This window comes from Barbus barbus, assembly GCF_936440315.1.
Source record: "Barbus barbus genome assembly, chromosome: 22".
In the NCBI taxonomy this organism is placed as follows: Eukaryota; Metazoa; Chordata; class Actinopteri; order Cypriniformes; family Cyprinidae; genus Barbus; species Barbus barbus.
The window spans coordinates 9,640,361-9,652,603 of record NC_136750.1 but is presented as its reverse complement, the minus strand read 5'-3'; the positions used below and the strand labels follow the sequence as shown (position 1 = coordinate 9,652,603).

The 12,243-nt window shown below is 36.8% G+C and overlaps 1 protein-coding gene across 2 annotated transcripts in view; it reads left to right on the top strand.

The window, feature by feature from the left end:
• The first annotated feature begins 1,675 nt into the window (after positions 1-1,675).
• LOC306888742 (uncharacterized protein) overlaps positions 1,676-12,243 on the top strand; it is a 42,329-nt gene continuing 31,761 nt past the window's right edge. The window contains exons 1-6 of one of the 2 annotated variants that reach the window (XM_079447167.1): positions 1,676-1,923; positions 2,248-2,407; positions 2,677-2,829; positions 4,860-5,142; positions 9,488-9,603; positions 9,692-9,818. In XM_079447167.1, the coding sequence (XP_079303293.1) occupies positions 2,363-2,407; positions 2,677-2,829; positions 4,860-5,142; positions 9,488-9,603; positions 9,692-9,818 (724 nt within the window). In that variant the 5' untranslated portion in view covers positions 1,676-1,923; positions 2,248-2,362. The remainder of the gene's footprint in view (positions 1,924-2,247; positions 2,408-2,676; positions 2,830-4,859; positions 5,143-9,487; positions 9,604-9,691; positions 9,819-12,243) is intronic. The other variant, XM_079447166.1, reaches the window with a different exon arrangement.

The following is a 12,243-nucleotide window of genomic DNA, read 5'->3' as shown; positions in this document are numbered from 1 at the left end:
CAATTAAATTACATATTTCAGATCAGCAACAAAATCTGAAATTAACTGCCCAATGAATGTTGTTTCTTATGCTCAAATAGCATTAAAAAAATCTTATTTTTCAGGCTAGACCAGCCAATGCGCATGCACAGTTATAACACGCTTATGACAGCGCATGCACATTGGCTGGTCTTGCCTCAGGTTTCTATGGGAACCAGATCTTCTAAGGGCCGCTGCAGTCACATAGAAGGTGGGACTATTTGCGCATTGCCGTTTCTCCCATTCAAAAGTATAGGAGTGAACCTATACTTCAGTTCTTTGGACCACATTTTTGGTGAAAGATTGTTTCAATGAAAGTTCAGTGTTGGCCACAGCACTTGAAAGTGAATCCTTTTTTACATGTAAAGTCTATAAAGCCCATCTTAGATTTAACAAATTATACTATTGTGGAAACGCAGAGCATCATTGCAAAGCAATATATAACTCCAGAATCAAGACGGAGGAGTATCAGCAGAAGATGAAAACAAAAAAAAAACTACTTTATTAACAACACTAAATACTTAAGCTATGCCCTGTGTTTTCCATGCACTGTCACATTCGGGGCCTCCACCACCATGTTTTAGATATTCTTCACTGTGATCAAGAACTTTTTTAAAGAAGAGCAATGAACAAACACATCAGCTTGTGCATCTTGAGGAACCTTACAAAGAAAAATGCAACAAATGGGTAGTGGTATGTGGCCAGTGCCAGTCGATATGATTTGTGTAAAACAAGAATGTATTCTACAAACTGAGGTAGTCATGTCTCGAAAGATGGTGCATGTAATGATCCACGGATCAGCTGGGCCAGCTATTTGATTTTTTTGTTTGATCTTTTCTGTTTAAATAAACCATAGATTTAGCATATTTCAGCAGGGCATCTTGCTTTATTCATTTTTTATTTATTAATTTCTTAAATAACTAAACTTCAACAACATAAGGGCAAATCCCTAGAGCGCAGCTGTTGACCCTTTGAATTGATGCTCGGGTGATCAAGAATATTCAAATATACAAATTAAATTTCCTTGGATTGCTGCTTCCTCATTTTTTATTTCTTGCATCCTAAGGGTGTGTAGTTTCAGGATAATCTCAGCATAAAACACACACAATGAGAAACACTTTGGCAGTTTTAAAGTCATCATTTGATTGGTTAAATTCTGCAGGACTTCCAAGAGTTTTCCAAGAATGTGTTTATTAAGTCTGCCTGGAAAAGGACTACTATATAACATCAGCACAGAATGCATTTAAATATAATTTTGTAGTTGTTGTTACCATAACAATAAAGCCACTTGAGTTGTTTAACAGTCCAATTTTTGTATTACAGAGAGAAACATAACAGTGAAAAAATACCTCGACCTTGAGTTTGCAGAAAGGCGCTAAAATAAAATAAACATATTATTATACTTAATATTAATTAACTTAATATTCAATTTTATTATTATTATTATTGAGGCGTTTTAAAATATTTATTAAAATATTAATTGAAGGAAAGACTCATTAGCACCAAAAAAAAAAAAAAAAACACCTCCCTCTCCATTTTTCAACATGAGCTCATGTTTAACTCTGTTTTTTCACCTGGTTCATACTGTAAGAACAATTTTACAATAATTTTTTAATAAGACCAAAGGCAAAACATACAATCTAAACGTCATCGTGCCAGTGTACAGCAGGTGGTAGTAATGCCCAGAAGCAGCGAGCGGCCATTAAACAAGAAGAAGAACCTCGCGCATTAACAACTGATGAGTGTTTATCACATTGGGAAACATAATAGACTAAGATTATAGAATCGCTACCGTTCAATATAACATATATGTATATTTGTCATGTACGAGTGAACATTTCGTCTTGAAAATGCACTGTATTGGAAATGTGAAGCGATAGAAGTCCATGTTATTATTGGAGGAAGGTAATATTATGTCATTTTTAAAAATTCTTAGTAGCTGCACGGCATGCTTTGAGTTTTAAGAGATTAGGATTAGATTTCTGCCACCGTGTGATGTGCGAATGTTTTTTCTTCTTTGTTTGACTAATCATTGATGACGGTTAACGTTTTTTGTTTAAATATTAATTTATAATCATTCTCTGCTGACTGAATACAGAAATCTTCGAATCAGATGATGCTCTATAATGAAATCATAATATTTATTTTAGATATTTAACGGTTATACATTTGTTTACAACTTATTTATTGAAAATATAAACAATTACACTTAATGACATTTTAATACAGGACAGTGGACCTCCAAGACCAAACTTGAAGAATCCTCCAGTAAGATGACTACGTTTTGTGTATTTAAAACCTCCTGTCTAAGATCTCCTGTCTTAGGCCATAGGTTGTGTATACAATGCTGAGGTGGTTTTCAGTAGATGAGTCCGGCTCTGCGCATGGAGTAAGTATTACATATTGTTTTTCTTTGATGCATGTGATAAGAAATCAGCCTTATATGTTTAGTGGGGGAATGTCTAGGAGTAAAGAGTGTCTTTTAATTTTAAATAATTGCAAATAGGTCAGCATATTTATTTCGTGAGCAACTGTGACTCGGTTATAGCAAAATAAAGCTCAATAAAGCTCTTCAGGGCAATATGAGAACATTCACCCCTTTACATTGTGAAATGCATAAATGTTCAACAGCATTAATAGATCCTTTGGTTTTCTCAGGCTCCTGGCTCCCCGCAGGTGGACATGGGCAGCGATATGAGATTTGCTGAGGTCACTGAGCAGCTAACGCAGATGAAGGAACTTGTGGCTCATTTAAAAGAGCTGATCAGGGAAAAGGATGTAGCACTCAGCAATAAAGATGACCAAGCCAAGGTATTTAAATATGCTCAAATGGTCAATGATGCTTTTTTTACATTTAGTTTATTAAAAATGCATAAAATGCTATGCAGTGGCAAAACTTGGCTTACTTAAAATGCAATCACTTTTTATGGCAAACATGTATTTCCAAATTCTCAATCACATTTTTTTGCAAATTAGATATTACTGGTCATATCCACCTTTTTCTGAACGCGGAAGTCTCGCATGACTGGAACAGTGCTTTACTTTTCCGGTCTCTGGTGTTTCTAGTCAAATTAACGTATTTTCAGAGCCGATAATATAGCGTTAAACCTATGAAAATGGTTTTAAAAAGCACATGGCACCATAGTTTCATCACTTTACAGCGGGGTGCCCAAACTCGATCCTGGAGAGCTGGTGTCCTGCTCCAACTTGCCTTGACACACCTGTCTTGAAGTTTCTAGTATGCCTAGTAAGAGCTTGATTAGCTGGTTCAGGTGTGTCTGTTTGGGGTTGGAGCTAAACTCTGCAGGACACCAGCCCTCTAGAATCGAGTTTGGGCAGCCCTACCCCTGCTTTACAGTGACACAATGACCGTTTTTTTGCAGTAACTCGTCTGTCATAGTTTAACGAGTGCATAGATGACATGAAGCCACCCACGGTTAGCTGCATTGAAAACAGATGAGGGCACATATCCTACGAACAGCTCTCGATCGGAGCGAAGTTCGCAGGATTTTGTCCACAAAATAAGTGCACACATTATTTTATTATTTCACACACAGTATTTTAACTTAAGCACTGCAAGTCATTCATACAGCGCCGGACACGGACAGATTCGCTGGTAAGTTACGCAAAACAAGTGCTGTGCAGGAATTCCTTAATCTTCTTTCCGTTACTGTGGCAGCCAGCAACATCACAGCTTAACCCTGTGCACATTTTTATATTCAGTTAAATTGAAAAAGTTTCAATACAGTTGGTCTTTTTTTTTTTTTTTACCCCGTTTTAACATGGATTTCTATGGAGACCGGAGCACGAGAGCACCCAAATGGAAGTTAGAATCCATCATGGCGCTACTAATCGATTACTCAGCAAAAAGATGGATTCATACAGATAGTCTTGTCTTGTGAGTTTCTGTTTTTGTCTGACCTCACATTCAATAATAAAACTATGTGTACTTAAGTAACGTAAGGCACATCAAGTTGATTTTCACTGCACACCATCATAATTTTGTGATCGTGAAAAATATAAAATTCACTTTTCCGATTGTTTACTACTTTGCTTTGGAATGTGGAGAGAAGACATTAGAATAGAGAGAGAGGCTTTGTCCTGCTCATTTTGCCCAGCCCTCTCAAACTGCATAGCAGGATATAAAACATTTATCTTAGGGTGGAAATCCAGTTAAACTTGGCTTACTTCCATGTTCTTGCAGTTTTATTGTTTATTATATTGCACTTTTATCAGTCTGCCTTCTGCATGCTGACAGTATTGCTCATTATGCTTTGTTTAGGGATCAGATGTCATGTGACACATGATGTGGCACTGCATAAAAATGATGTCCTATTAACGTACATAAAGTAAATTAAATATCGATGATTTACCAATGCAGTTTTACACTAGACCATGATTTGCACTGATTGAACAAGTGTTATTACTAAGCAAATCATAATCATAAAAATTGCATCTAGTTATTTTGTACTGTCCATTAAGCTTTTTCACACAACATTTTTATGATAGGCAGTTTTTTTTGTAAAATTTTTACGGGGTGAGAAAATAGGAACAACATTGGAACAGAAAGAAACAGGACAAAAAAAAAAGAAAATAACAAACTATATACTCCTTAATACACGCAAACTTTTGAAGATCATTCATAACATTCATTCACGTTATGATTTTTTTTATCATAATTCCATTTCCTTGGTTTTTGTTATAGTTTGTTGCTTCCTGTGTGATTGGTGTCTGTATGTTTGTGCACCCTTAAGGAAATAATTACATTATAAAGTCAGTCCCTATTGCTTACAGTTCTCAGAGTTGATTTGTAAAGTGAGTTGTGTGTGTTTGTTTGGTAGGAGCTGACAGAACAAATACAGCTCTTGCGGGGTGAGAGAGAAAACTTTCAGTCAAAGCTGGAGGCAGAACGTCACATTACTCGGGCTCGGATCAAGGATCTGCTGGAGAAACATGAAGCAGAGCTGCTCAGTGCTGCTGATAAACACGAGACTGAGTTGTCAGAGAAGGAGCAGGCCTTACGCAGACAGCTTGAGACTCTTCAGCGCTCTATATCACAGCCTGCAGATGCATCAGCAAACCAATCCACCTGCATTACAGCTCAGAGAATCACAGAGCTGCAAGGTAAACAATCATGTCACATGCTTAATGAATTTTGTCTAGAGTTTGACCTTCCTTTCTCAAATTAAATCAGTGCTGGTTAAGCACATCACAGTAACTTGGAATTTAAAAATTTTGTTTAAAGTTTAGCAAATTGTAGCTCAAAAGGGAATTGTATGTAAATAATAACAATTAATTATGATTAATTACAATTATTTATATCGGCTGATAGTAATAACTGTAGCAGAAATAAACTGCCATCAACTAATCTGTTCGTCCATCGAACATTTCGTGTAAGTTCATATCAACACTAAGAAAGGATATTTTCTTGGCCACAGAAAATACTTTCCTAAGTATTAATACATTAGAGCAAAAATCGTAAAGGGACATTAATTTTCAAGGCAGAATCAGAAACTCATGTAATTTGTGCAGAAGAGTTTTATTAACTAAACACTAACGCAAAGTAGTCTAACAAACAAACATACAATCACTCATACATGGGGAAAGGGCAAATGAGAGTTGATGGATGAAACCATCAGGAAACCAGAGAATGAAGCTATGAAAAGAGTCAGTTAACCACCTGAATAAAACCATCAGCGCCGTTTATAACGGGGTCTATAACTTATACTAAACCTCTGTTTCGTTTAGTTTAATGTATGATACTTGCATTGTCTTTTGGTCATTGAACGTGTGTCCGGATGCAGTCTCGGGTAGACTTTCTTCCCAGGTAGAAAGGGAAAAAGAGCTAAGAAAGAGATCTGCTGAGATCCGAGGATCCTTGGTTGAATGGAAAGTCAAGGCCGCAAGGCCTGGCACAAAAACTTAAGGATCCAGAAGAGTTCTAGCTCACATCCTCCTCATCCTCTTAGGATCTAACAGAACCGCAGACTGCAGGGGCGTCACTGATGTGAGAGCTTTATCTGCTATAGAGGTCACACCTCCCGGGTGTCAAAGAGCCAATGGAGTCCTGAACTTTTGGAGGGAAGGTTTTACGTCTCTTTGTCTCTGAACATGGTAATTTGCATAGGTAATTCGCCTGGGTTAATGCACAAACTACTAAAGATTCTTAGCACACTAATATGTTGCATAGGTATCAACATGTAATGTTCACTCTCAATTAAATGATCCGAAGACGAATTGATAGAGACTAAACATGGTACAGTTAAAGGGATATTAACCAGTGATCTATCGTAAGCATGCATAAAACGGTATACAATACACAAAAACATACAAGAACAGTAATAATATACACAATGACCTGAAGATACGTGTGTTCATTCAAAGAAAGGTTTTTCTATGAATTAATTGGAGAAGAGTCCATTTTTATGGCATAATGTCTCTTTCCTAAGAGGAAATTAAGTGAGTTGCTCTGCCCGCATTCCTTTGTGCAGTAAAACAAGTGTTATCAGATGGGTTGCCATGGAACCAGAGGCCTGTTCTGCCTTTCTTAGGTGTTAGATGCATTTCGGCGGAAGGGTCCACAGACCCGCATAGTTGGCCCTTTGGTTAGTTGAGGGGACACAAGAGATTATTTGTTAAATATAACAAATAGTTGTGTGTCTGATTGGTCCAAATGCTACGAAAGATCTATTAACTTTTGTCTTAATGGATCACTTAATGTAGCAGTGTCTAACGTCTCCATTTAGAGATGTGCCCTAAACTAGTAATTTGTCTCTTTTTTTTTTTTTTTTTTTTTTAGGGAAAACACCACATTGTAAAATAAGGTTCAGGATAGAAGTCCACATTTCTCTCTGCTTCCAGTATACTGTCCAAATTAATTAATTTAATTTACAGTTTCATGTAGCTCTAATCTGTTATATAGAGCATTACATCTGTATCATTTATATTCCTATATTTAATCCTAAATTTATTCATGATTTTATCAAACAGGGCTGTTTTTCCCAAAAGCATTTTAAGCCTAAAATGTTCGTAGCTCCATTGGTGACAATGCTTCTATGCAGGGTGCGAATTACGGGGGGTTGGGGGGGTCTGACCCCCCTAAAGAAGGCTTTGTCCCCCCTCATGGAGGTCAAAACTAGATCTGGGGGGGGTCAGATAGAAAGAAGGCTAGCCTACGTGTAATATGGAGATTTATTTGTAAATATTAATATGCATTTCTATAGCCCTAACTGATTTTAAAATATAATTTTAGCTCCTGAAATGGGTCGTATTGACATTACCTGAGTGGTTGAAGAATATGCTACAGCACTCATTCAAAGACGTGCATTTATTGCTTGGATGGAGCAAGAACACCTAAAATGCATGTGTAGTTTCAGTCGAGTGAAAGTTTACCCTCTTCAGTTTAATGCTGTGGAACTGAATTTATAGAGCAAACTATTTGCTAAAATAACCATAACATTAACAGCACCACTGGCAGAAATACAGGTGCTTGGTTCTGTCAGTCAGATGCACGAAAAAGTGTTACTATAACAAGCACTGCGTGTTTTCTTTCAAAATCATAATTGGCTGGTAGAAAGACAAAAATAGGTTGCATAAAAGTTTTTACCTAAAAATTAAGATAAGGTGAAGGTGTGAATAATTACATTTTAGACACATTGTCAGTAATTTCACTAATGAAAATAAAGCCCTATGAGAACTGTTGTGCGTCTTTGATCAACACACAGCTGTGTTTCGTTAATGAATCCACGTTTTTAAATGAATCGAGTGAATCAATGATTCAGTGAACCATTCATAAAGCAGTCACTTGCTTCGTTTCTGAATGAATCAGCCATTTGAACCAAGTGATTGAATGAATAATTAAATGACTCGCTTAAGACAGGGATTTGCCACCACCTACTGGCGTGTTTAGTTTTATATTTAGAGTATAGTTTCTTTTTTAAAATAATTTCACTATTTATTTATTCTCTGGCCAGAGAAAGAGCGATAGAAAGTGCAAGCTCGAAGACAGGAGTGTGTTGGACCAAAGTCCCTTTCTTGGTTCGACTTGAAGCAGCACCACACAGACCGATCGCAGTATGACATCAAAGCACCGCGAGAGCTACAGAGAGCAGATGGCCCCGCATGCATTCTAATCGCTCTCGCCTCGCGGTACTTTGATGTCCGATCGGTCTGCTTCAAATTGAATGCACCTCATCTCACAGCCGGTCCGTTTTGAAGGCACACTTATGCCCACATCCACATGTAAACATGTCGTCGGCGTAGAAGTTCTTCATTGTAAGTGAAACAGACATAAAGTTTGCAATTTGTAATACAATATTGACTGTTTTTGCTCAAGTTCGCTGACAAAGTTTCAATCAAAGCCACAGTAGAAATGTTGTTTCGTTAGAGAATGAGTCCTTGTGTTTGAACGAATCAAGTGAGTCAATGATTCAGTAACCCATTCATAAAGACATTAGTCACTTGCCTCGTTTTTGAATGAATCAGCCGTTTGAATGAATGACTCATTAATGACTCGCTCATTAAAAAAGTAATTTACCAACATCTACTGGTGGTTTGGTTTCATATTTAAACGTATTGCAGTTTTCCCAACATTTTTAAAACGTTAATCTTTTTGAACATTTGAAATTTTGTGGTGTAAATCCATTTATGGCACCTCAGCTTCATCAAACAGTCTGTGTAAATACATCTAATGCCACTTCAGATGCAGCTTCTATTTCCTCTGCAGTGAAAAGATGGAGTTTGTTGCTAGTATGCGCACTCTAATGTGAACATTAAAATTTGCACAAATAAATTACTCCACTGCTCACAAAGAGAAGTAAGAACACCAATGACAACAGAGTTGCACTGTCCAAAACGTTTGTGGTATAAATGTTTCCTTTATTTTGTTGTCAGAGTGCACCAGAACTCTTCATTTACATGTTAAATTCTAAAAAAAAATCTGGGGGGGGCCCCCCACAAAGGTCATATTCTGAACTTTTGACCTCTTGTGAGTTTGCAGGTGTGCATTTATGTATGGTTTGTTATGATTAGACAATGTTTGGCCGAGATATTTGAAACTATTTGAAAATCTGCAATATTTGCAATGCATATTACTAATGAAACATTATTTTTTATATATATATTTACGGTAGGAAATTTACTAAATATCTTCATGGAACATGATCTTTACTCAATATCCTAATGATTTTTGGCATAAAAGAAAAATCAATAATTTTTACCCATACAACGTATTTTTGGCTGTTGCTACAAATATACCCGTGCTACTTAAGACTGGTTTTGTGGTCCAGGGTCACATGTCATGTTTTACAGATGTAGCAGACACCTTCTTATAATGTGCCTACATGATAGTAAAAGGGTGTTTATTATTTTCAGTTAAAGATATTCTGTGTCCTGTCGTTGCATTTTTTTAAACTCTCAGTGTCCTTCCTTCCTTTTAATATTTCAATCTGTTTTGTTCTGTCCAATTCAGCCCAAGTGAAGCTGAAAGAAGCAGAGGCCAGTAAAGCAGAAGCAAAGTTCTTAAAAATGAAAGCATGGTCCAAATCTAGGATCAGGCAGATCGAGGGGGAACTAAAAAAAGTTCAGGTAAGAAAGTATATTATTTTTTCATTAGATTTGCACAGATTAATATCCAGCTAAATTAAACTAACTGCTTTCTGTTTTTTTACTTCAGTCTGGAGTATGTCTCGACATGTCCCCTGATGTCATGTCCCTACATAGTCGCATTACTGAATTGCAAGAAGAGAGAGAGGAAATGCTCAGCAAACTGGAGCTGTATGAAGATATGAAGGCAAAAAATGGTATGAAGAAGTGGAGCCAGTTAGTTTAAAGGGGTCATATGATGCTTTTTTAAAGATCATTATTTTGTGTATTTGGTGTAACAGAATATGTTGACATGCTTTAATGGTAAAAAAACGCATTATTTTTCAAATACTGTACATTGTAGTTCCTCTATCCACCGCCTCTCTCAAACGCTTCGTTTTCTGCAAAGTCCCTCCTTCCGACAAGCACAGTCTACTCTGATTGGCCAACTGGCACAGTGCATTGTGATTGGCCGAACACAACAAGTACTCGTCGGAAATGTAACGCCCCTTTCCATAATCACGAGCTTCAGCTTTCAAAATAAAAGTAAAGACAGTTAATAATGTTTCTTAGTTTTACCATCAGTTCAAGCTCAAGAGGGGAACAGAGTCACGTGACAGACACAGTGAAGAAGCTCGTATGTATTTGCACACAAGGCGCGATTAAGACAGCTGACTCTACTGTGATGTGACCTCTGTCTCTCTCTCTCACACACACACACACACACACACGACGTGCAAACTCCGCATTTGAACGGTCAATAGCAAATATTTAAATTAATAACAAAACATAATTACAGTCGCTGATTCAGAAGAGCCAGATTGTAATAGCACAGTCAGAATTGCCTCCTCTCCTTGGTTCACTAAACGGTCATCATAAAATGCATTGTGATAACATCTGGGTTGTGCTGTTCTGTTGCAAGTAATCTTAATGATTCCTAAATGCAGCTACTTTCGGAAGGCCAAATAAAGTGCTTTTCCTTTCGCATAGAAACACACATGGCTGCATCAACACTACTGCGGTTACTGAAACCACGCCGCCTTTCTTTGCGAACATTTGGGCGGCATTGCGCAAATATTTCCACATCGTGATCCACATTGTGACGTAGACGTGGGGGCGTGTTTGAATGAGCCGTTTTAGGAAGGCGTGGCAGAGTCTTAACTTTGATAAAGAATATCTCTTTGGTTTTGAGATTTAGTCTTTGCAACTTCAGGGATCTTATCTATGCACAATCAGCTTGTAACACTCTAAAGAGAAAGGAAAATTTGAAATCGCATCATAGGGATGGACATTTTGGTTATTTGTTTCTATTCAAGCACTCAACAGATGCAGTAATAGCACAAATTGATGTCTGGAGATGATATATCTCATTATTTGCTTTTAATGACCCTACACAATTAAAATACATTGGTAAGAAGAAAACACTAACTTGGTTAAGGTATTTAACTTTATTATTATTTGTTTATTATTTAATAATTTGGGAAAAAAGCAAACTACAACTTATGGAAATTGTGTTTATTTCACTATACAAAAAATGCATAGAAAAACAAAAAGCTCACAGAAAATAAATAATACATTTAACACAAGAATATAATCAGTAATTAACATATGCTAGAGGGTTACTGTAATGCATGTGCCCGCTGGGCACAGTTTTCCTGATGCCACCGGGGTGGCGTTTGCACTGATGGCTTGGGCCTGCCATCGCTGCTTGCAGCTATATTTAACATATAGTCTTTCTTCAGGCCAGTGCTCAATAAATTATACGCATTACTTACTTTTATTGATTGAGTGATTGTATAACAAAATTTGTCACGTTTCATTGCATTACTATAAATAAAATAATTGAGCACATGCATTAGTTTTACACTCCCTCGACCAGACATTAATTTTGACTACTACTGTTTTCGAGCAGGGGTATAATATTTGACCAACAACTGAGAATACCAGGTATAATATAATAATTTTCATAAGTTTTTTTTTTTTAGCATCTCCCATATTCATTCATTATAGACCATGTTATAAAAAGTACAAAAATCTTAATGGCCAACTGAAAGAAATGCTCAGAATTTTTTTTATTTCTGACCTTCCGGCAAATAATTTTCAAAATGTGGCTGGCTTGACCACAGTTGTGTATTAGTGTTGCACGGTATGCCAGTTCTACAGTAGTAAGTCTCAAAACACCAGCAGTGCCCCATTATTTTCCAGGGGTAGTACAGTGATGCACAGTAGTATGTTCATACATGCAGTACTAAAGGTGAAATTAGATGTGGATTTATAAATAATAAAACAGTGGCAACATGAAGAATTGTTTTGATAGAGCGAAACGATACATTTCAAGTTTCAAAATTATTTGTTCTTCAAGCATTGCTCTTTAAAAGACAAAAAGGTTGCAAAGTGACACATTTTGACCCCTGAAAATATGTACAATTTAACAGTTTATTCATGGAGTCATTCAGATACCCCTAACCCCTGAACCATGCAGAGCCTTAAAATTGAAGTTACCAAAACAACAGTTTTTTTTTTTTAAGAACCAGGGCCTGGAGGCAGGGGATTTCTTTAAAAGTGTTGCAACAAACATCTTAACCGTCACTCTTACCTAAGAGTTTATTCAAGCATTTCGCTATTCTCTATGCTTTCTAGCAA